The 26,165-nt window shown below is 39.1% G+C and overlaps 1 protein-coding gene across 4 annotated transcripts in view; it reads left to right on the top strand.

Annotated features, from left to right (window-relative positions):
* Nell1 (neural EGFL like 1) overlaps positions 1-26,165 on the top strand; it is an 826,302-nt gene that overhangs the window by 79,890 nt on the left and 720,247 nt on the right. For all 4 annotated transcript variants that reach the window (XM_077797508.1, XM_077797507.1, XM_077797506.1 and 1 more), the window contains one exon: positions 20,279-20,429. In XM_077797508.1, coding sequence (XP_077653634.1) covers positions 20,279-20,429 — 151 coding nt within the window. The remainder of the gene's footprint in view (positions 1-20,278; positions 20,430-26,165) is intronic.

Raw genomic sequence — 26,165 nt, 5'->3', positions numbered from 1 at the left:
GCTTCTGTTCAAAGTCTGGAGTTTTAGGTGACCTGTTCCTTGTTCAGAAAGGGCCGCCCTCCTTCCTCAGCAGAGGATTGGGAGGCCAGTAATTGCTTCAGTTTTCAGTTTCCCCCTGGAAACCGAAAGCACAGACACCCTGTGGCCAACCCAGACAGATAAATAGTGAGGAAAGCCTCCCCAGCAGTGGCTCCGGAACTAATTAGCTAACAAGCCGTGTAATTAGATTAATGCATGCGATCCAAAAGCTGATGGTGTGCTTTTTAGGACCATGGAAAATAAAGGAGTTGAAAAGAAAGCCTTACATTGAGGTGTCCCAATTATTATCCTTGTCAGAAATATACTTATTCTATATTTTACGAGTAACTAGAAGATAGAAGCTTGAAAGCTCCAAACAAAGTAATGATTAGGAGACGGAAACATTAATTACCTACTTTGGTCAGTACACACTGTATATGTGTATTGAAGTCTCACGCTCTGTCCCATAAATATGTACAATTATTGCATATTGATCAAAAAATTTTTAAGAAATGTCTGAGGAGATGGGAATACTAACCACTCTGATTTTATCATCACACATTGTATATGTGAATGGAATTATTATACGCTACTCTATAAATATATACAATTAAAATAATTTGAGCCTGGGAGTGGGTTAGTGGTGAGCAACGAAGGTTTCTATTTATCACTCAGTTCCTGCTGGGTTATCTGGGACTAATGTTGCTTTGACTCTTTCCCGTAGCAGGCCAAGAGGCTTCTGCAGTATTTGCTTGGCATTCTTATGCCTTAGCCTAATAGACTGGTTATTTCTAGAAGGACCCCTTCTGCTTCCCTCTCTTTCTCCATAGCTAATTTGGAGAGGAAAAAAAATGACATGTGAAGCGTGCCACCCTGTCCACCTTCCCAGGCGCAGGTTTCTTCAGTGTGGTGTCCCACCTCCTAGCATGGAGTCATGTCCTTCTGCTCTGACCACCAGGACCCCCAGGAAAGCAGACTTTCTTACCCTCCACTCATGTCCTACTTTTCATTCACTCCTTCACTCCTGTCTGAGGTAATGCTGCCCTGTGGGTTTCAGAGTGCCAAATTTGTACAGTTTCCAGGGTGAAATATTGCTGAGGCCACCAAAGTCATTTCTACTCGAGTCTCTGACAGTTTTCTAATTAATATGATTTTAGTCTTTGCATCCTGTATTAAAGTTGGACCGATTTCCCAGGGGTGGAAAGTCAGACATTAATCCACTAAATCAACTAAATTACTTATGTGCGAAAGAGAAGACAATTTCATCAGAATTATTTTCCTATGATTTGACATCTCGCTTTGCAGGCTGTAGACCTTGAAAAGTACTTTCTAGTCTGATGGAGGCACCTGGATTCTTGGTAGAAAAGTTAAATGATTAAGATAACCCGAGTTAAACACATGCTTCAAGTTGTTTGCCTATCACAGAGATGGGATGCTAGTTGTATTTGGAAGCGGAGAGGGGAAATAGTGCTGTTTTCTGTCAGGCTGAATACAAGCTAATGCAGAAGAGTTAAGCTTTCTGCTTCTTTATGCCACAACTGTCTTTTTGCCCACAGAGTCACGGGAGCTTACCTTTGAAACATTAGCTGTTCACCCTAGTAATTGCTCCATCCTCTAATTTAATGAAAACCCATTAAACCGAAACAATAATTAAAATGAGACATCATCTCGGTAGGAGGTTTGCATATTAAAATCACCGTGCATTTCAATGCAGGCAGATTTTTATTCTTGAAAAACAGCATTTGAAGCAACATGTAAAAATGATTTATAATGAATAATCATAAATTAGAGAGCTTGGTGGTTGAACATGATGCCCTACTGTTTACTATTGAATCTGAGTAGATGTGGCAAGATCCAGCCAATACACCATTTAAAATGTCTCTTTTATGCCTGAGAATTAGGACGGTGCACAAAAGGGAACTAATTATAATTAGGTCACCTCACTGTTCCAAATTTTTTTGATGGGCTAAAGATTTAATTTTTAATATGTGAAGTACTATTTTAGTCTCTTGGAGGATGCTCCATAGGTAGGGGACACATGGCATTGGAGTCTAGTGGAGAAGTTCAATGATTCTCTCATGTGGGGGATTAGGGAAACCACGAAAAAATATACAGAAAGAGCTGTAAATTAACAATTAGCTTCTTGTGAGAGGTGAAATCTTGGTCACTTTTCTTCTCTTAGTCAGAGATGCTTCATCTTTAAAGTGGGACTATGAATGCATACCCAACAAGGTTGTTATAAATATGAAATATGATCATGTGTTATGAACATAATTGGAAAATTTTTAATCTGAGACTTTAGTGGGTAGACTTTTGGCCATTCTTTGCAAAGCTACTCAAAAACATCCTTAGGAGTCTGCTAGCTGTATGTGAGGCATTTTCCATTGTTCTTTAATTTATTCATTAAAGAACTCTGAAAGGTGGGGGGTTATTACCATCATATCACACATTGAGGTGACTCAAGGATGGAGAAAGGAAACTGAGTTATGCAAGGTCTGGCAGCATGTACATAGCAAGAGCTGAAGTTCAAATCTTGGTGTGGCTGATGCTTCTCAAGGAATACAAATGGCCAACAAATATATTAAAAAATCATTAGTAGTTGTAGAAATGCAAATCCAAACTACATTGAGATTTCATGCTACACCAATCAGAATGGCAGTCATCAATGATACAAACAATAATAAATGTTAGCTAGGATGTGGAGAAAAGGAACACTTTTTACACTGTTGCTGGGATTGTAAATTAGTACAATCACTGTGAAAATCAGTATGTAGGTCTCTCAAAAGACTAGAAATAGAACCACCGAGCTACCCAGCTATACCACTCCTCAGTATTTATCCTGAAGGATTTTAAGTCATCATATTATAGTGAGAAATGTATACTATGTTTGTAGCAGCACAATTTATAATAGCCAAATTGTGAAACTAGCCTAGCTGTCTACCAATGGATGTGAATTGACAAAGAAATGTGGCATACATATACAATGGCGTTTTATTCAGTCATAAAGAAGAATAAATTGTCATTTGCATAAAATGGATGGAACTTGAGAGCATTGTGTTATATGAAATAAGCCAAACTCAGGATGTCAAGGGTCATATATTTTCTTTCATATGTAGAAGCAAGAGAGGAAAAAGATAAAGAAAGGTGTGGAGGGATCTCATGAAAACTGAAGGAAGACCAACAGTAGGAAAAAGAAAGGGAGGAGGAGAGGGAAAGTGGAAGTATTGTGTAGAAATATCCAACAAATTATGTTGTTACATTGTGTGCATGTATGAATATGTTGCAAAAAATCACATTATTATAAATACTTATGATACACCAATAAAAGTGCAGAAAGAAAAATTCTGGTGTGTCTGAGATGACAGATGGCACTGAGAGGCAATGGTGCCTTGTGGCTGGCCTTAAGGCACGTCTGAATTTGCTGCTTAACCCTTTGTACCTCTGCTCTACAAGATGGAGATAACAATACTGATATCTCTAGACTTTCTGTGAGTGCTAAACTAACATATTTAAAGTCTTTGCTTGATACCTAGCAAAAAGCCAAAATTCAAAAGTATGTGGATGTCATCTGACAGGAACTCAAGTGGAATGGCCAGAATCCTCATAGATTCTGAATTTTTTTTTTTAATAGAGAAGTGGCCACTACCCATGCCTCCAGCTGTTGCTGGTAACCATGTTGACCTGCCCATTGTCCTCCTGCTGGCCCACAACCATAACCAACATTGGTTTGATCTTGATCTCAGCTCCAGCTCTAGCACCCAGGCTGCCATAACATGATGGTTCCTGAAACATCTACAGGGTCAGGGCCTGCCCTCCTGCTTTCCAAAGAAACTAACAATTGTCATGTACTTTTTATGTGAAAGAAACTGTTTTAAGAGTTTAATGTGCACTAATTGATTTAATATTTATACTATTCCCCATGGGGTAGATGCATTTTTCTTTCTATAAAGGAAGCAGAGGCATAGAGAGATTAACTTGCCCAAGGTCACACATTTGGTAAAAGAGAAAAGTTGGAAACTGAGGAGGAGACAGCTTCAGAGCCTGAGCTCTTAATCACTGCCTGTTCTACCCATTAGTCAAAATGTCAAGTCCCTGGTTTCAAATTCTGTAGTTTTTTTTTATTGTTGGTCATTCAAAACATTACATAGTTCTTAATACATCATATTTCACAGTTTGATTCAAGTGGGTTATGAACTCCCAATTTTACCCCGTATACAGATTGCTGTATCACATCAGTTACCCTTCCATTGATTGAAAAATTGCCTTTCTAGTGTCTGATGTATTCTGCTGTCTGTCCTATTCTCTACTATCCCCCCTCCCCTCCCCTCCCCTCCCCTCCCCTTTTCTCTCTCTACCCCTTCTACTGTAAATCATTTCTTCGATTTGTATTATCTTGTCTTACCCCTCCTTTTCTCTTATATGTCATTTTGTATAACCCTGAGGATCGCCTTCCATTTCCATGCGGTTTCCCTTCTCACTCCCTTTCCCTCCCACCTCTCATCCCTGTTTACTGTAAATATTCTTCTCAAGCTCTTCGTCCCTACCCTGTCCTTGTTTCCTCCCCTTATATCAAAGGAGTCATTTGGTATTTGTTTTTTAAAGATTGACTAGCTTCACTTAGCATAATCTGCTCTAATGCCATCCATTTCCCTCCAAATTCTATGATTTTGTCATTTTTTTAATGCAGAATAATACTCCATAGTATATAAATGCCACATTTTTTTATCCATTCATCTATTGAAGGGCATCTAGGCTGGTTCCACAGTCTTGCTATCGTGAATTGAGCTGCTATGAACATCGATGTAGCAGTGTCCCTGTAGCATGCTCTTGTTAGGGCTTTAGGGAATAGACCGAGAAGGGGAATAGCTGGGTCAAATGGTGGTTCCATTCCCAGCTTTCCGAGAAATCTCCATACTGCTTTCCAGATTGGCTGCACCAGTTTGCAGTCCCACCAGCAATGAACAAGAGTGCCCTTTTCCCCGCATCCTCTCCAGCACTTATTGTTGTTTGACTTCCTAATGGCTGCCAGTCTTACTGGAGTGAGATGGTATCTTAGGGTAGTTTTGATTTGCATTTCTCTGACTGCTAGCGATGGTGAGCATTTTTTCATGTACTTATTGATTGATTGTATGTCCTCCTCTGAGAAGTGTCTGTTCAGGTCCTTGGCCCATTTATTGATTGGGTTATTTGTTATCTTATTGTCTAATTTTTTGAGTTCTTTGTATATTCTGGTTATTAGGGCTCTATCTGAAGTGTGTGGAGTAAAGATTTGTTCCCAGGGTGTAGGCTCCCTGTTTATCTCTCTTATTGTTTCTTTTGCTGAGAAAAAACTTTTTAGTTTGAGTAAGTCCCATTTGTTGATTCTAGTTGTTAACTCTTGCGCTATGGGTGTCCTATTGAGGAATTTGGAGCCCGATCCCACAGCATGTAGATCATAACCAACTTTTTCTTCTATCAGATGCCGTGTCTCTGATTTAATATCAAGCTCCTTGATCCATTTTGAGTTAACTTTTGTGCATGGCGAGAAATAGGGATTCAGATTCATTTTGATGCAAATGGATTTCCAGTTTTCCCAGCACCATTTGTTGAAGATGCTATCCTTCCAGAATTGCATGCTTTTAGCCCCTTTATCAAATATAAGATAGTTGTAGTTTTGTGGATTGGTTACTGTGTCCTCTATTCTGTACCATTGGTCCACCCGCCTGTTTTGGTACCAGTACCATGCTGTTTTTGTTACTATTGCTCTGTAGTATAGTTTGAAGTCTGGTATCGCTATACCGCCTGATTCACACTTCCTGCTTAGCATTGTTTTTGCTATTCTGGGTCTTTTATTATTCCATATGAATTTCATGATTCTTTTATCTATTTCTACAAGAAATGCTGTTGGGATTTTGATTGGCATTGCATTGAACTTATAGAGAACTTTTGGAAATATCGCCATTTTTATGATGTTAGTTCTGCCTATCCATGAGCAGGGTATATTTTTCCATCTTCTAAGGTCTTCTTCTATATCTTTCTTTAGGGTTCTGTAATTTTCATTGTATAAATCTTTCACCTCTTTTGTTAGGTTGATTCCCAAGTATTTTATTTTTTGGGGGGATATTGTGAATGGAGTAGTTGTCCTCATTTCCGTTTCAGAGGATTTGTCGCTGATATACAGGAATGCCTTTGATTTATGCGTGTTGATCTTATATCCTGCCACTTTGCTGAATTCATTTATTAGCTCTAATAGCTTCTTTGTAGACCCTTTTGGGTGTGCTAGGTATAGAATCATATCATCTGCAAATAGTGATAATTTAAGTTCTTCTTTTCCTATTTTTATGCCTTTAATTTCTTTCGTCTGTCTAATTGCTCTGGCCAGTGTTTCGAGGACTATGTTGAACAGAAGTGGTGAGAGAGGGTATCCCTGTCTTGTACCAGATCTTAGAGGGAATACCTTCAATTTTTCTCCATTCAGAATGATGCTGGCCTGTGGCTTATCATAGATTGCTTTTACAATGTTGAGGTATGATCCAGTTATCCCTAATTTTTCTAGAGTTTTGAACATAAAGGGATGCTGTACTTTGTCGAATGCTTTTTCTGCATCTATCGAGATGATCATATGGTTCTTATTTTTAAGTCTATTGATGTGGTGAATAACATTTATTGATTTCCGTATATTGAACCAGCCTTGCATCCCAGGGATGAATCCTACTTGGTCATGGTGTATAATTTTTTTGATATGTATTTGAATCCGATTCGCCAGAATTTTATTGAGGATTTTTGCTTCAAGGTTTATTAGAGATATTGGTCTGTAGTTTTCTTTCTTTGAAGTGTCTTTGTCTGGTTTCGGAATCAGGGTGATGTTGGCCTCGTAGAATGAATTTGGAAGTTCTCCCTCTTTTTCTATTTCCTGAAATAGCTTGAAAAGTATTGGTGTTAGTTCCTCTTTAAAGGTTTTGTAAAACTCTGCTGTATACCCATCCGGTCCTGGGCTTTTCTTAGTTGGTAATCTTTTGATGGTTTCTTCTATTTCCTCAATTGATATTGGTCTGTTTAGGTTGTCTATATCCTCCTGACTCAATCTGGGGAGATCATAAGACTTAAGGAATTTATCTATGCCTTCACTATCTTCTATTTTATTGGAGTATAAGGATTCAAAATAATTTCTGATTATCTTCTGTATTTCTGAAGTGTCTGTTGTGATATTGCCTTTTTCATCCTGTATGCTAGTAATTTGGGTTCTCTCTCTTCTTCTCTTCGTTAGCATGGCTAAGGGTCTGTCAATTTTATTTATTTTTTCAAAGAACCAGCTTTTAGTTTTGTCAATTTTTTCAATTGTTTCTTTTATTTCAATTTCATTAATTTCAGCTCTGATTTTAATTATTTCTTGCCTTCTACTTCTTTTGCTGTTGTTTTGCTCTTCTTTTTCTAGGATTTTGAGATGAAGTATGAGATCATTTATTTGTTGGTTTTTTCTTTTTTTGAGGAATGAACTCCAAGCAATGAATTTTCCTCTTAGAACTGCTTTCAATGTGTCCCATAGATTCCGATATGTTGTGTCAGTGTTTTCATTTAACTCTAGGAAGTTTTTAATTTCCTCCTTGATGTCTTCTAGAACCCATTGATCATTCAGCAACCTATTGTTCATTCTCCAAGTGATGCTTGATTTTTCCTTCCTTCTTTTATCATTGATTTTCAGTTTCATTCCATTATGATCAGATAAGATGCATGGTATTATCTCTACCCCTTTATATTGTCTAAGAGTTGCCCTGTGACATAATATATGGTCTATTTTTGAGAAGGTTCCATGTGCTGCTGAGAAAAAAGTGTAACTACTTGATGTTGGGTGGTATAGTCTATATATGTCAATTAAGTCTAGGTTGTTAATTGTGTTATTGAGTTCTATAGTTTCCTTATTTAACTTTTGTTTGGAAGATCTGTCCAGTGGTGAGAGAGGTGTGTTGAAGTCTCCCATGATTATTGTATGGTGGTCTATTAGACTCTTGAACTTGAGAAGAGTTTGCTTGATGAACACAGCTGCACCATTATTTGGGGCATATATATTAATGATTGTTATGTCTTGTTGGTGTATGGTTCCCTTGAGCAGTATGAAGTGTCCTTCTTTATCCCTTTTGATTAACTTTGGCTTGAAATCTATTTTATTAGATATGAGTATGGACACTCCTGCTTGTTTCCGCAGTCCATATGAGTGATATGATTTTTCCCAACGTTTCACCTTCAGTCTATGAATATCTTTTCCTATCAGATGTGTCTCCTGTAGGCAGCATATTGTTGGTCTTGTTTTTGATCCATTCTACTAGCCTGTGTCTCTTGATTGGTGAGTTTAATCCATTAACATTTAGGGTTATTATTGAGATGTGGTTTGTTCTTCTAGCCATATTTGTTTATTGATGTTACTAAACCTGATTTGTTATCCTCTTTGACTACTTTCCCCCCTTTACTGTCCTACCTCCCATTGTTGGTTTTCAATGTTATTTTCCATTTCCTCTTCCTGTAATGTTTTGCCAAGGATTTTTTGAAGAGATGGTTTTCTAGCTGCGAATTCTTTTAACTTTTGTTTATCGTGGAAGGTTTTAATTTCATCTTCTATCCTGAAGCTTAATTTCGCCAGATACACGATTCTTGGTTGGAACCCATTTTCTTTCAGTGTTTGAAATATGTTATTCCAGGATCTTCTAGCTTTCAGAGTCTGTGTTGAGAGATCAGCTGTTATCCTGATTGGTTTACCCCTAAATGTAATCTGCTTTCTTTCTCTTGCAGCTTTTAAAATTCTCTCCTTATTCTGTATGTTGGACATCTTCATTATAATGTGTCTAGGTGTGGATCTCTTATGATTTTGCACATTTGGCATCCTGTAGGCTTCTAGGATTTGGGATTCTGTCTCATTCTTCACGTCTGGGAAGTTTTCTCGTATTATTTCACTGAATAGACTGTTTATTCCTTTGGTATGGAGCTCTGTGCCTTCCTGTATCCCAATGACTCTTAAATTTGGTCTTTTGATATTGTCCCATAATTCTTGGATGTTCTGCTCAGGGTTCCTTAGCAGACTTGCTGAGCTGTCTATGTTCTTTTCCAGTTGAAATACTTTGTCTTCATTGTCTGATGTTCTCTCTTCTAAGTGATCTACTCTGCTGGTAGTATTCTCAATTGAGTTTTTAAGTTGGTTTATTGTTTCCTGCATTTCTAGGATTTCTATTTGTTTGTTTTTTATTACCTCTATCTCCCTGTGAAATTGATCTTTTACTTCCTGGATTTGTTTGTCAATGTGATCTTTCATTGTCTGATTTTGCTGTCTCATGTCTTCCTTGAGACTCCAGATCATCTGAAGCATATATATCCTGAACTCTTTATCTGACATTCCATCTGTTGCAGCTATTACCTCTTCTAAAGTTGAGTTGACCTGCATTGCTTGTGGTCCTTTCTTTCCTTGTCTTTTCATACTGCTCGAGTTTCTTTCTGCTTGGTGCAACTGTTGTGTTTTTGAAATTTACCCCCTAATTTATTTATATTGCTCTTGTATAGTTGGGAAGTCTCCCTTGCAGGGCGGGTAGTGGCTGTGCTCCTCCTCTATTTAGGGTCATCTTTCTACCACGTTGATCGGTCGCAGGTCTGCCCCCCCTGCGGGTACGGGTGGCGGCTCTGGTCTGCCCCCACTCCAATTGTGGTAACGTAACTACCACGCCCTGGGGTCGTTTGTCCTGATCTGGATGTGGGTGGCGGCTCTGCTGGGTCCCCACTCCAATTGGTGTGACGTGTCTACCACGCTGGCAGGCCTCTAGGCCGGTGGGTCGCAGTTCTGCACAGCCCCCACTCCCAATGGGGGTACCTGACTACCTCTCCAACGGGTCGCTGAGCCCCCTCCGGACCTGGGCGGCGACCCTGCTCCACCCCCACTCCAACCAGTGTGACGCGACTGCCTCGGTGTTACGTGTCCACCACGCTGGCAAACTACCTGGCCTGTCTTGCCAGTGAGCCGCAGGTCTGCCTGCCCTGCTTGCTCAGATGGCAGCTCTGCACAGCCCCTACTCCAAATGAGGTTACTTGGCTACCGTGCCGCAGGGTCGCTGGTCCTATTCTAGGCGTGGGCGGCTACTCTCTTCAGCCCCAGCTGCATTTGGTGTGTCATGATACCATGCCGGCGGGTCGCTTGGCCTGCTCTGGGTGCAGGTGGAAGCTCCACTCTGCCCCCACAGCACCCAGCAGGAGCCTGACTGAGAAGCAGTCACTGCTGGTTCCCTAGCCTTGGGCCGAAGCAGCTTTGGTAGCCAGAACCCCGCCTCTCCTATCCTGATGCACTCTCCGCTGGGAGCTGGCTCCAGCGAGCGACCCCCATGGGTTCCCCAGCCCCAGGCCAAAACTGTTCTGGGAGTCAGAACCCAGTCGCCCCAAGCTCAGCGCACGCTCCACTTGGAGCTGGCCTCCACCGGCAGTCTCCGAAGTTTCCTCAGACCTGGGCCAGGTTAGCCCTGGGAACCAGAATCCAGCTGCTCAGTGCCCGGCGCACGCCTGGCCATGCACGAGCCTCTAGGAGTATTCTCCACAAGATCCCCAGTCCCGAGCCTGAGCAAGAAATCTGTCTGGTAGACGCAGGCAAATACCAGCCTGAAATCACCTGTTCCGTAGCTGAATGAGCTGAGATCGGTAGAACATGGGGATGATTACTTCATCTCTCCGAAATGGCGGCTGCTGTCCTCCTCTGTGGTCCGACCGGTGTCTGGAACCAAACTGGCCTGCTTCTCTCCTCTGTCTCAAAGTCGGAACTCAGCGCTCAGCGCTGCCAATGTGCCACTGGCGGGAGCCCCCCGAATCCGTATCGCTGCTCCCCCTCTCCGGCACCTTGCCGCTCCCCAGCGCGCGCCACAGGCTCCAGCCGCGGGGCGATTGCCTAGCAGGCTATGCCACCCTCCGTGCGGAGAAATGGAGCTCCCGCAGTCGAACTTCGCACGATGGAAATCTGTCCACTAGATTCTGGAGCACCTCAATTTCACTGGAAATTCCCAACAAGATAGCCTTCAGGTGTAAATAACTGCATACTACTGTCACTGTAGTAGTCCTTATTGAAAATGGTGTGGACATTTCTCAAACCATTAAAATTAATATACTACCATGTGCTTCAGCAATCCCATACTGGATATATATCCAAAGGGTAAATATATTTAGCAGGAGAAAAAAAATTCCCAAAATCTAGTGTTTAGTGTGGTGACTGTAGTAATAATAATGTGTACTTGAAAATTACTTGGAGAATACACTTTAAATATTCTCAGCACAAAAAACAAATATGTGAGTTGATGGATGTATTAATCAGCTTGATTTAATAATTTCACTATGTAGTCAAATATCCAAAATCACATTGTAACCCATAAATACATACAATTTTTATTTGTCAATAAAAAATAAATTTCAAAAATAAAAAGAAAAAAAAATAGCCTTCAGGTGATTCACATCGTCTTTCTCCCGCTCAATGACGCTGCGCACTGGGGTGATGCACTCCCTTCGCCGCCATCTTCCCTCCCACCGAATCCCAAATTCTGTAGTTTTGTTTCAGGTTGGCTCAGGTTTGCCATGCCTCTGTTATACCTCTGAATGGAACAATCAGATACCATTTACTATTAGTCTCTTAGCCCCTAGAGAAGATCTACTTTGTGTCCAAATGCCTGGCTCAGAAGACTCCTCAGTAAAAGTTTCTAAAGTAAGAAAGAATAAGCAAGTGAATGGATGGATGGATGGATGGATGGAAACCCAGGGAATAGATCTTGACAGAAACAGTGTTCTTGCTTGCACCCAGTAACATTTTATGTACAGAACTTCATACACCATGGAGTGAATACATCTGCTGGATGCTTAGACTCTTAACAGTCATATAGATTAAAATGAGAGTTGAGGAAGCTTGATGGTCAGTTACTTACAAAGTACACTTCAATTCCATCTTGCTGGACTTTCATGGAGATAAGCATGGGCATTAGTTCTGACCAGGTCACACGTGGGCAGATGTGAACAATGGGCAAGTGAACATGGTTACCAGACAGCTGGAAAATGTTTTTATTGAAATGCCCTAGCAGTCCATTCAGGGAGCTGACTGGTCCCTTCCTTAGGGAGAGGAGTCATGTTTATGAGTAGCAAACTTAGCTGAGGTTGGTTGGAGGGAGAGTCTGGCACCTTCACTAATTTAAGGATACCCAATTATGTGATTGACAGCAAGGCGCTTGGAGCTTCTTTTTTTTTTCTTTTATAGGACTCCCTTCTTGTTTCTCCCATGTTTTTATAACATGCTCTTATATTTTAGAAGAAATTTTGTTGTTTTTCTTTATAATAATTCTCAGAGAAGATTGGGAAATTCTGACATGTGCAAAGAAGAAAATTTCACTCATGTTAGCTCCCGGTTGCTAACATTTTGATTGAAGATCATTCCAATCTGTCTGCTTTAGATTGCTAAATAAATTTTATGTATACTTGATATACTACTCTACATATAACTGTGTAGCTATTTGACAATATTTTTTAGATATTTCCTTTTTTCCCTCTTTTTGTGGTGGTGGGGATTGAACCCAGGCTCTTACATAGGCCATTTAAGAGCTCTATCAACTGAGCCCCATTCTCAGCCCCTTATCTTCACATAATAATCCTAGATATATTAAGATATCATACATAATTTCCATACATAATTAAGTAAATTCCCTAATTTACTTAACTGTTCTCTACTATTGGGTAGCTCTTTTTTTTTTTTTTTTTGCTATGTAATGCAGCCTTCTTAATCATTCATTTTTTCTTTTTTCTTTTCTTCTTATGACTGAAATGGAGCTGACATTAATACTTTACCTTTTTCCTTATTCCCTGGCTTCCCCAGGTGAGCTGGGGTAGAGGAGTGGGGATGAGGAGAATGGGTAATGGAGTAGAGACTTGACCATTGTAGGTTGTGGAGACAGTGTAAAGAGAGAGCCTAAAGAAGTGTGGTTGCCGTTTGTTAGTTTCTTAGTGACAGAGGGGATGAGCTGATTTTTCTTGCTGGTATTCTCAAACATTCATGAAAGAGCTCAGCTGCCTTTCAGTGCCTATCTAATTAGTAAAATTATGGGGGCATTGGAATCTCTTGATTGAGTCATATAGTAATTACAAAAAAAATTTGATTAACACCATATGTCACATGATTCTTTAGGCTCCATTCCCTAATGGAGAAGTTGGGGATGCTGAACTGGTTTTATTATTTCTAGGCAGCTCATTATTTTAAGACAGTTTATTTCAACAGGTTGGGATTATATTTGAGTGTCTCCAGCAGACCTCCTTTCTGACATTGTGTTCCAGAGTCTGGAGTCAAGATATATTGGATTAAACCAACGAGGTTGAGGCTTCACTGTGTGCCGGGCACTGTAATAGTGGTGGGTATGTATTGGTAAACAGTTCCTTACGGGATTTACAGTCTAGTGAGGAACATGACATGAATAAAATGATCACATACATGGTTGTGATAAGCACAAGGAAGACAAAATATAAGGAACCAACTAGTCTGAAGTGGTCAGTGCAAGTTGGCTTAAGGGATAACATTTAAGATGGTGCCCAAAAGAGAGGTAGAGGAGAGAGAGGTCACTGCAGAGGGGAATGCAGCAAATTGGAGGGACCATGGCTCTGGGAATAAGGGAAACAAGCCTTGTGGTGCTGGGTCAAGGCAAGGGTAGATGGAGAGAGGAAGAGGAGGATGAAAAATAACAGGGTACCAGTCATCTCCATGAGTGCCATGGTGGTTTTCAATGGGCAAGAGTTAAGTTTTCCCTCCATTTGCTTGCCATGTGACCCTGGGCAGTCATTAGCCTTCTCTGTGCCTCAGTTTCTTTGCCCCATACAATAGGAGATTTTGATATTTACCTCAGAAAGTTTGTAGAAATAGTTCATTCATTCATTTACTCAATTTTTTAAAATAAATAGTATAAGTAGTAAGTGCCAGGCATTGGGCATATGATGGTGATTTGTCTCTTTTCCACATAAATCAAGTGCTGACATATTGATAAATAGCAGACACAGTGCTGGTGAACGTATGCCCTGTGGAACAGGCCTGCTGGGTTGGACGCTCAATACCGTGGCTTCCTAGTTCAGCATTCTTAAGAATATTATTTAAATTCACATCTGTAAAATAGAAATCCTAATAAGGCCTACCCCTAAGATGATCATAAGTGAAATGACAGGAGCAGCGTGTGGCCCTGCACTTGGGCCTGCAACAAGGCACACATTCGCCCTCTATCATTCTGGTTTCTGGAGCTAATAGAGGTTTAATGGAATGTTATTGTGCACTTGTGAGTGGAGATGAAAATCCCTTACATATTAACTGGAAGTCTCCTGATGTTCCCACTACTTTCTGCTTGTGACTTCTGCTTCTTTGAAAGCTGCTTGGATCATTACTTGACATTCTCAAGGATGGTCTGCAAGACCTAACAGTGACGTGCCACCCTCCCCACCCTCCCTCCCCACAGCAGGATTTGCTCCATGGGTAGTTGACACTTTGGAATTGGCAAATTTCCTCTGCACTCAGAAATGAAAAGCCAACTGTCAGTTCAAACGGACAAGAGTTGTTTTGCCTTCAGGGACCAATCTTACCATGAGCTTAAGCAAGACTTAGACCAGAAGAATGTGCCTGATCTGTACCAGGAGTTTGCCATGTGTGAGATTCTCATGTAGATATTAAATGTTGTCTGAATTCTCCATCAGTCAAGGCTGAGGTGGGCTGCCCTGATGTGTCTGTTTCTTCATGTCTCTGGTTGCTGCTTCTCTGCTACCTTGATTCATCAATCCTTAGCTGATGTATCAGCTGGGATTTTGGCAGTTACTCTGCTTTGTGCTAATCTGATGCTCCTTGGCTGGTCAGGGGCCTGAGAATTCCCTCCAGTATTAGGTGGAGTAGATGCTTTCCCTGCTGGACATTTTTTTAAAAAATAATATTTTTAAGTTGTTGATAGACCTTTATTTGTTCATTTATTTATTTATATGTGGTGCTGAGAATCGAACCCAATGCATCACATATGCCAGGCAAGTGCACTACCGCTGAGCCTCAGCCCCAGACCTCCCTGCTGGACTTTTAGTGAGAGAGATGCTTGCAGAGAAAGAAAAATGCCAGGATACTGTGAAGGTCTGCACAGTGACCCTACAATGCACGTCCTCACACTCCTGCATGGTGAAGGCTTATTCATCTCTTTTGAGTTGGGTTCAATGACGCATCCTCTGTGATGTCATACCCAGTCTCTGTAGGCCATCTCTGTCCTTTGTGCACTGCTTTGCTCTGTACCTGTTGTCACTGGAAAACTGTCTTATTTATCTATCCTCCAGGAAAGAAACTACATTTTTATTTTCATTTCCCTAGTGCCCAGCATAGAGCCTGATACAGATGATGCACAGATATATGTTGGCAATGAAATTCACCATTCACCACCATCCTCACCCTGTAAGTCAGGGAAAAGGGAAATAAAGTTGCTTCTATATTTAGCAGAGAAGAGTATGTGAATACCATTTCATTCCATTCCTTTTCTTCTCCACTCTCTAGTTTCTTCCCCTTTATCCAACACCTTTTTTTTTCCCCTGATGTTTAATCATCACATTAGCAGTTTTAGTCTTTCTTTAAAACATGACTAGGTAGCACCATTTCCATCCTAGGAAAGAAAAAGCATTTAACCCTTGATGCCGAGTTAGCATTTCTTAAGTAGATTATGCTAAACCTCTGAGTATTTGGAATGATAGTTTTTTCCAACCTTTAAAAAAAATGGAAAATGTTCCTCTTATATGTTCGTTGTGTGGAACATTACCTTGACACAAAGACAGCCTCCAAATATACACCTAGAGGTCACAAAATGAAAAGCCTCACAAATAGATCAAATTCAGATGCTTGAATCACATGGGTTCTTAAATCAATTTGCAATTCCAGGAGGAAACAGGGAAAAGAGATGGAGTAGGCTGGGAGAGTTAGGCTACAGTGCAAGAAGGGGAGAAGGACACTTCACCTGAGTCTTGATTTAAGCTTTGTCCCTATATTCGTTCTTTACCATACCCCTTCTCTTTTCTTCTCTCTGGGTTGTAATAGCTTTCCTGATGGTGGGGTTACAAGGACTTGAGTTCACGTAAAAAGTGAGGGAGGGAAATTCAGACTGGAGCTAACATGCTTGGGGCAAATAATTCTGACCACAATTGTGGTCTACCAGTCCATTGGGTAAGTGGTAATGAGTTTTATTGGCATTTCTCAGGGAGTGCACTTGTGGGGACCCAATGGGAATGGAATGAATGTCAATGATAGGTGTTGGATTTAGTGATGACATAGCTGTCATTCTGAAGGTGGCATGATGTATACATTATGATTTGGCCCTCCTGCCCCATTCTATCTGCAAGCAACACTCTTATTTGATTCTTTTTATCTATGTTCAGCCTGCTTATGTTCCATTTATTCAATCTGTGTAACATGTTTCTAACTTGATATCTATATTTAACACTTCTTATGAGCCTCATCCATCCTACTTGTTTTTCTTGTTCTCTAGCAGAACTGACTATTCTCAAGTAACACAGCAAACCCACACTGTAGTGGCTGAATACGGAAGTACAATATTCACTATAGGGTCCCATTACTTGGTTTTCATTGGTTGCTCTTTTAACTCCAGGAAAAAAAAATCAGGCTTCTGTAAAGTAGGTAACATGTCACTATTTTCAGCAATTGAAAAGTTAATATTTTATGCTAATGTGGAAAATCACCAAAGGAGAAAATGTACAAAATCTGTGTTTTGTGGATGGAAAATACCCTTAGTCCCTTCTTTTGATACATGGCTAGGAGCAGGGTAAAGTGATTAACAGAAATGAAATATTGAGGCTAGGAAAGAACTTGGAGATCACGGAATTTAATCTTGATTTTTAGATGTTGAGTGTAGTGTTCAGAGGGGTAAAGTCTTTATCTGAGGTACACGGCTAGTTACTTAAAAATCTCAGAGTAGTCTCAGTCCCTGGAAACCTGATTCATTGTTCTTGCCTCTATATTCTAAGAAGACATGGCGTTGCTTTCTTGTGTTCTTTTATCGGCTGAATTATGATAAACATTTATTTGAAAGGGCTTTTCTGAAAACGAGAACGCTCATAAAGTCTCCATGTATCAAAATAGATATTTCTTACATTTCACTCTGTTGAGTGCTAATGGGCTCGCTTTACTTCAATGTGCCAATCATTTAGAAAAAGAAATGAGAAAAGTCAGCATAAGAAATTTTCAGCTTTTCAAGGAGGATGGGTGAGCGGAAGTGTGGTAGGACTGGTTCAGACTGTTGGGGGATGAGTGTCCTCTGAAGAGGGGAGCAAATTGGCATCAAATATCATCTTCTTTAATTTGATAGCCACTGACATTTGAGAAGGACTCGTATATTCCTAGTTTTCAAAAAGATACCATGCCTACTATTTTCTTATTATAACATATGTGATTATTTAAAGTAATAATAAAATGAGAAAAATAAATGAGAAAGAAGCCTGGGACAAGATTGTGATAAATAATGTAAGGAAATAACAAAGTGATCATAATCCATACATTATGACAAGTTATGTGGAGAAAATAACCAGAGTGGTGTGTTAGAGGGACACTGGTAGACAGCCTACTTAGAGTGACAGGGAGGTTGCATTTGAAGCTTGTGCTAAAGGAGAAGGAGCCAGGCATGTGGAGAGGTGGCAGAAGATGACTCTGGGGAGAGAGAGTGGGTGGAATGTGCTCCCAGCAAACAAGGAGGAGAGTGTGAGATGGAGAGGGAGGGGCAGACAAGAATCGGTATATGTGTGCCTTTGCAGATCAGGCTCGCAGGGCTGGATTTTATCCTATATGCCGTGGGAAGCCATGGGAGAATTTTAAACAGGAAGGTGAAATGATTCAGACTTTTGCTTTAAAGGGAGCACTTTGGCTACTGGGTGGAAAAATGGGGGAAAGAAGGCTGCATGACAGCAGGGAGACTAATTAGGACACCATTAGACTGTTCTAGAGTGCAAGGACAGGGGCTTGGGCAAGAGCTATAAGAAGGAAATTAGGAAGAAGTGGACAGATTTCAGACATGGGAGCCCTCTTGATTCACTCTTGGGTTGGATATAGAGGGAGAAGAAATGGAAAGAATCAAGGACAAATTCTCATTATTTTGACTTGTGGAACTGGGCCTTACCACTTACTAAGACTGGGGAACTTTAGGATCTAAAGATAGAGGATTGGGGAAGAGAAAAAGGAGTTCTGATGTACACACATACAATTTGAAATGCTTATTAGGTAGTCACATAAAATCTGAACTGCTGACGAGATATTCTCATGGCAATATCAAGTTGGAAGTTAAATACATGGGTCTTTTACTTAAGGGAAAGTTTAGGGCTGTGGAAATTTGAAGGCCCTCAGTCATGGGGCTAGATATTGCCCAAGGAGAATTAAATGAGAAGTGAGGACACCCGTACTCAATATGATATCCATACCCCTTTCCTCCAGCAGGCATTGTTGATTAATCACGGCCTTCTCTTCACTGGGCTCATTCCTCACTGATGAGTACAAAAGGAAAAAGTCAACATAATCTCAAAAGTCCAATTTAATTTTCTAGCATTAAATTCTAGGTGGAATTTATCGGGAGCATTTTGCCCAGAAGTAATGATAATAAAAATAATGTTAATAAAAGTTGCTAATATGCTCTAGTTTGCAATATGATTTGTTTATATACTTAATTAGTTGTGAATGCCAACTGGAAAGTTTTCACCTGGGATTTTGTAGAAGGCACAGAAGCACTCCTTAAGTGGCTAGCTCTTATCTCAACCCTTGACAGAAGCCAGCAATGTGCCCTTTACAGTAGAATATCGAAGGCCTTTCTTCAGGCAGAAAAACAAATGTCATGTGGGTGGACTTGTGCGATGGAGAGCTCTGTCTGGCTCAGATGCCTCTGTGGTACAGGACACCCCCCCCCTACTTTTTTTTTAAACCATCCTCAGCCTAGGCATTTGCAGGTAGAAAAGGCTGTGGTGTTCATTCTGTGTCATGTATGCTGAGCAGTAATTCATAGAACTACAGGTTGAGATAGGAAGCTCTGAGCGATCCCCTAGGTACCCCCTCTATTTGCAGATGAGACAACTGGGCCTCAAGACCAAGAATTGAAAGATTATTATTTCTTTTCTTTTCTTCTTTTTTTTTTTTTAGAAACCACTCTTTAGGCTGAGATTCTTCAGTGTTGTTGTAAAAGTTTGCCATGTGGTGTAGTCTTTGCTGTTCTCTGCTTTTCAAAGACTCCTCACGTGGCCCTGGAGAAATAACTAAGTAGTTGTCATACATTGAGAGGAGGTGTTCGGGTTGTGAGAGGGGACCACTGAATACACCTCCGATGTCCCTTTATCGTCCTTTGAGTAGTCTCCTCTAACTTTGCTCCCTTGGTGCCCCTTTCTGATGCCAGGAAATGTACGTACGGTGAAATAATGAGATAACACCCAGTTTGTCACGGCCAGGGTGAGTCTGAGTATGGAGTGATGGATGCCTGTCATTATGTTGATGTTGGAGAAGGAGGGATTCCTGTCCAGGAGCAGGATTAGCTGGACTCTCACACATCCAGTCCTGCTGAATTGGATTCGACTTTAATAAATATTTCATGAGGAAAGCAATCCATTGCATATTTGCAGAGAAATTCAGGCACACTCATGAGCATGTTTTGTGTTTATTCTTTAAGCAAAGGCAGAGTCATTTGCCATTATTAGTGCTAGTAAATCTGTGCTAGGCACAAGGCAAGGGCAGGTTTCTTAAATGAATTATGAGGAGAAGGAAAACAAGCCTATGGGAAAAATGAGATTGGAGGCATGCTGAGTGGCATTTGGGTTCTGCTGGATCCAAGATTCTCTGAATTTAGGATCCCGTTTATTTGACTGCCTCTCACCTTATTTACAGCAACTTCATCTGTTTGCAGCAGGCTAAATTGCTCAGTGTCCTGTCAAAATCCATGTCAGAAAATCACTGTCTGGCCAGTTGTGAACTTGTCAAAGTGACAAGTGGGCATGGTGACAGAGATAGCATTTCTGGGTTTTTCATTGAACGAATGTGGCCGTATGGAGTGGTGAATGGCACCTAAAAATGGAAACTATTGACAAGAAGAGAAAATGAAAAATGTGGTCTGGATACTTGAACATGGCATTTTTAACTGTGATCTTTTTTCTTTCTCTTCTTTCTCTTGTTCCCTCTCCTCTTTATTTCATCTCTACCCTTCTCCTCCTTGGTCTTCTCCTTTTTCTCCTCCTGTTCTTCCTTCCTGACTCTTAGATACAGAGAGAGAGATCCATGCAGCCCCTCATGTGAGTGAGAAATTAATTCAGTTGTTCCGGAATAAGAGTGAATTTACCTTTTTGGCCACCGTACAGCAGAAGCCATCAACTTCAGGAGTGATACTGTCCATTCGAGAACTGGAACACAGGTAAGAAATCTCCACTTTTGAAAATCTACTCAGAGTTCGTGGGCTATGCAAGATGCCTTGGAGTTTAGGGGTGGGAGCTCCTTGGAAACATTCTGCTAGCTGAGGAATGATTTCTGCTGAACACATTAATGAATCTACTTTGCATTAATAATTTACTTTGGGCAAAGTGTTTTCCTTATTTGCTCTCCAAGGATCACTAATGAGTGTCTTTCTCTCCTGCCTTTAAAAGGTTGACTTTGTTCATGGAAAACCGCATTCTATCCACCATACTTAAGTCATCAAGCAAATTAATTAGTTATGTTTAATAGCCTTCGATAAGAATTTCTTGTGTGGGAGGTGAACAGTTCAAAAGTGTTATTCTAAGGGTCACATAAACAAGTAGGGAATGTGGACAAATAAATATCACAAAGTACTGTGATGGAATGCTAGCAGTTAGAGTTCAGGGAAGAAGGGGAGAGGGCTCAATCCTATTGAGGATTGGAATATCCAGGAAAGGCTTCCTAAAGGACCTGTGGTTGTATAAGGAAAAAAGCCAAGTGTTTTCTGATAGGGGAATGGGAATGAAGGGGTGGGAACAACATTATAGAAAGAGGTTTCCAATATTTTAAGAAGGATAATGCAAGTGTGGGTACATGGTTGGAACCTAAAATTGTGTAGGGGGAAGAGATGAGATTTGTGGGTGGGCAGTGAGGGGTGGTATTACAGAGGTAGGTAGAAGCCAGATCCTTGCAGAGCCTCAGTGCCAAATGGAAAAACTTGGATTAAGGTCCCCATAGGCAGTGGGTTTGACATTTAAGAAAACTGCTCTATTATGAGGTTCAACCCTTTTCATAAAGGGTTCTAAGTTTCTAACTATTCAATGGCTTGACCACCGTAAAGCTAAAGAACAAAAAAGAGTTAATAATAAAGAAATAATAGAGTGGCATCTAATTTCAAAATTATGTCAAGGTGTTGAGTTCACTGAATTCACTGGTTGGTGAAGACCATATAGAGAGAGGACTTGAAGGACAGGCAGAATTCCAGCAGGAAAGGGAACAAGGGTATACAGAGCTGGTGTGTCGTCACAGAGGTGAGGAAATGTAAGGAAATGCACTTTTTTAGGAGGGACCTCAATGAATGGATCTGTTTGACTAGAACTGAAGGTGTTTCCTTATACTCTTTCAGCATTTGTAAGGATCAACAGTTCTGTTTTTAATGGTTAAGTTTGCTCTCAGCCTCAAGGGGTTATGAGGCACCTGATGCTTTTTTTTTTTTTTTTTTTTTTTTGGCTGGGGAGTAGGTTTTAGCATTAGGAACTGGCTGATTTTGAGTGAAATCAGCGTGATGTGTGTACCTGCCTGTGAGAGATACAGGTTAGTTCAAAGGTATTCTGAGTGCTGGGGTTTGGTGTTAAGCCAAGTCTCAGCTTCACAATCATGGAAAGGCTGTCTTTCCCTACTGGCCTTGTGGGCTTGGGTTTGAATGGAGGACCACACAGTCCAAGACCAGAATGTATAGCTTCATACATAGGGGTGGGCTTCTCAAAGTAGATGAGAAACATGTGGAATGAATGTTTTTTAGTAGAAAGAGCGTGGCACTGGCTGGAGTTCTAGTTCTAGTTGGGTGACATCAGCTATTTGGTATTTTGGGACTTCAATTTCTGTGTCGAAAATGTAGGCAATAATTTATTTTGCAGAATTGCTATGAGGCCAGATAAAAGACAATGCATATTGAGCTGCTATTTCTTGACAAATATACATTTCTCCTTGCTTTTTGTCTTCAGACATATTTGTTGGATTTCTCTTTTGTAATTACAAAAATCTTACTTTAGAAAAGGTTTTAAAAAAAATCAGTACTGCCACACAGAGTTAAGATTGCCTTCTCTTATATCCCTAGCTGATTTCTAATAGAACCCGAGGATCATTGAATGGAGAGTCATCTGATAATTTTTCATTATAATAGGAAAACCTCAGATATTGACTAATAAATAAAATATGAAGAAATAGAAATAGATCATCGTCTCTGGATTTTATGGTGCTCTCTTCCATATTTGTTTAGTCTAATCAAGGCAAAGTATAAATGATTGTGAGTTTGTAATGCAGTGGCTATGGGTAGCAGAGAAAACCTGATTTCCACCTTCAGGAAGATTAAATTCTAGTTAAGAAGACCTGGGATGCAATAAAATTGAAGGGGAATATATAATGGTATATATTTAGGAATTCAACTATTTATAGTAACCTCCTAGAAGTTTCCCATCTGTAACAAATGAGAATATTTCATTGTTCTCAGGATCTTATTTATCAAAGAAATAATGTCTGCAGGAGCAAGTTGTCCTGCAAATGTTTGGCATTCACATTTGACCATGTGTAAAATCAGGCGACCAAGGATTTTCTTTAGTCAGGAGCAGAGGCTCTAGGTAACTCATGGTTAGATTGTTGGCTGGAAGATCAGAGACCCACGTTCTTTTTGTGGTTCCCTCCTGTGTGATCCTGATTGTATCACTTTTGATCGGAATTAAATATATTTGCTCTATTATGATATGATGGGCATTATTGCATTCCTAGCTGAGTTTTTGTTTGTATTAGTCAGTGGTTTTTAGGATATTCACAAAGTTGTGCATTCATCACTATAACCAATTCTAGAAATTTTTATTATTCCAAAAAGAAATTCCATACCCCTCAGCTGTCCCTCTCAGTCTCCCCATAAGCCTTTGAAGCTTAGGTAACTACTAATCTAGTTACTGTCTCTATAGATTTGTCTGTTTTGTTCATTTCACATAAACAAATTCATATTCTTAGTGGTCCTTTTGTGACGGGCTACATTTACAGTGTTTTCAAGGTTCATTCATCTTGTATGTGTCTATAGTTCATTTCTTTTGCAGAATAATTTTGCCTTGCTTGGATACAACATATTTTATTTATCCATTCATCTGTTGTTGGACATTTGAATTGTTCCCACTTTTTATCGATTATGAATAATGCTGCTATGAACACTCATAAAAGTTTATAATTTTTTAAATTGATGCATATTGTACAGAATAGTGAGATTCATGTACAAGTTTTTGTGTGGACATAATGTTTTCATTCTCTTGGGTATGTAGCTAGGAGTGGAATTGCTGGATCAGGTGTAAATTCTGTTTATTTGTAGAACTGCTAGAGTGCTTTCCAAAATGACTTTTTTTTTTTAAGTGCATTGCTCAGGATATTTACAGAGAAGATCATGTTGTTTGCAAATAGAGACTGTTTTATTTCTTCCTGTCCTACCTGGATGTCCTTTATTTCATTTTCTTGCCTAAGTGCCCTGCCTAGAACTTATGGTACAATGTTGAATAGAAGTTGTGAGAGGAGACATTGTTGTATTGCTCCTGATATTTGGGGAAAAGCTATCAATTTTGACCATGAACTGTGGTATCTGTGGGTTTCCAAAGATGCTCTTAACCAGGTTGAAGGAATTATTTTCTTTTTGTAGATTAAAAAAAAAATCAGATGGAGGATGTTTTTATTATTTAGTGTTTTTATTATGAAGGGTGTTGAATTTTTTCCACATTCCATTTCTGTATCTATTGAGAAGATCTTGTAGTTTTTATTTTTTATTCTATTGATGTGATATATGAATTGGTTTTTGAATGTTGTACCAAGTTTGCATTCCTGGGATAAATAACACTTGACTATATTGTGTAATCCATTTTTTTTATATTAGTGGATTTGATTTAATAGTACATTATTGAAGATTTTTGTATCTATGTTTCTAAGAGGGATGTTGGTCTGTAGTCTTCTTTTGATATTTTCATTCTGGTTCTAATAATGAGTTTTAGCAGATTTTTTTTTAACTATGTGGAGTTTGTTTGAAAGCTAACTTTGGTCATTGCATGCCATGTACCAAGCATTCAATTTTAAAAAAATATTTAATTGTAGGTGGACACAATACCTTTATTTATTTGTTTATTATTTAGTTTTTTAATGTTGTGCTGAGGATCGAACCCAGTGCTTCACACATGCTAGGCAAGAGCTCTATCACTGAGTCACAACCCTGCCCCCAAGCATTCAATTTTTTTATGATCCTGTTTAATTTGTTAGGTATGAAATTTTTGAATTTGAAAACATTGAAAATATTTCTCCAAAATTCTAATATTTATACCAGTTACTTCTTATTTTATAATATCCACTAGAATCACTGTAACACTGGTAAATAATTAACAAATAGATTAAAGGTCCTCATGAAAGTCAGAAGACAGAAGGCAATCCTTTTGCCTTTATGATTTAATATGTTCTTTTTATGTGTTGATAATAATGTCTAGTAATAAATTCTGCTCTATGTGTCTAGTCATGATGTAAAGGAAATTTAACTTCATTTCTGATTTACTTGAAAGACCAAAATATCATGAATACCTATTAAATATCTCTTCTGTGTGCCTTTTGAGATAATTTTATTTTCACTGTTATCTATTAACCTAATTAATTATATTAATAGAATCCATAATGTTGAACTATTCTTGAGAATCCTTGAATAAACTTTCAATTAAACTTACTGATGTTTGATTTAGGATTTTAGCCTCATTAAATAATAATAACTAACAATATGAATAAAAATAGTAGTAGTTACTTATATTATTTTTGAGTTCAGCCATTGTTCTAAATACTTTAAACTCATTAGTGAGTTAAAACATTTAAACTTTTAATAAGTGAAATGAATATATAACTGTTCATGTGAGTTAACTCAAACATTTTAAAACAACTCCCCCCAGTCCCTGGTAACCACTATTCTACTCTCTATGAGATCAACTATTTTAGATTCCACATGCAACTCAGATCATATGATTTGTCTTTTTGTGTCTGGCTTATTTGACTTCACATAATCTCCTTTAGATTCACCCATATTGTTGCAAATGATAGGGTATCATTTTTTATGGTGGAAAAATATTTAATACATATATGTGTATATGTATAATATATAATATATATATATGTATATGTATCACATTTTTACTATGCATTCATCCTTTGATGGACACTTGAGTTGATTTCCTTATCCTGGTTCTTAGGACTAATGATGTAGTAGACATGGGAGTACAGATTTCTCTTCCACATGCTGATTTCCTTTCCTTTGGGATTCCTGGATCCCAAAGGAATTTTTCTTGAGGAAATTCCAATATCATTTTCCATATGGCTTTGCTAATTTTTCATTTTCACCAATTGTGTGTAAGTGTTCCCCCTTTTCTCTACATCTTTGCTAACATATATATTTATAATAATAGCTATTCTAAACAGATGTGAGGTGCTATTTCATTGTTGTTTTAATTTGCATTTCCACTATGATTAGTAATTTTGAATATTTTTTCCATTTATCTGTTGATTCTTTATTTAACTTCTTTTGAGAAATGTCTATTTGGATAATTTGCCTATTTTTAAATGGGTTATTTTTTTTCTTACTATTGACTTGTTTGACTTCCTGATATAGTTTAAATATTAAACTCTTATCAGATGTATAATATGCAAAATGATTTCCTCCATTTTGTAGGTTAGTTCTTTCTTGACTCTCTTTTGATTACTTTGCTGTGCAGAAACATTTTTAGTTGGTTGTAGACCCATCTGTTAATTTTTACATTTATTGCCTGGGCTTTTGGGGTCATATTAAAAAAAATTGCCCAGATCTATGTCATAGACCCTACTACCCCCAATGTTTTCTTATAGTATTTTCATAATTTGGGGTCTGTTGTTTATCTTTATTTGAGTTGATTTTTTTATATGGCATGATAGA

Source organism: Urocitellus parryii, chromosome 4 (genome assembly GCF_045843805.1).
Source record: "Urocitellus parryii isolate mUroPar1 chromosome 4, mUroPar1.hap1, whole genome shotgun sequence".
Taxonomy (NCBI): Eukaryota; Metazoa; Chordata; class Mammalia; order Rodentia; family Sciuridae; genus Urocitellus; species Urocitellus parryii.
This window is presented reverse-complemented; position numbering and strand designations above follow the sequence as displayed.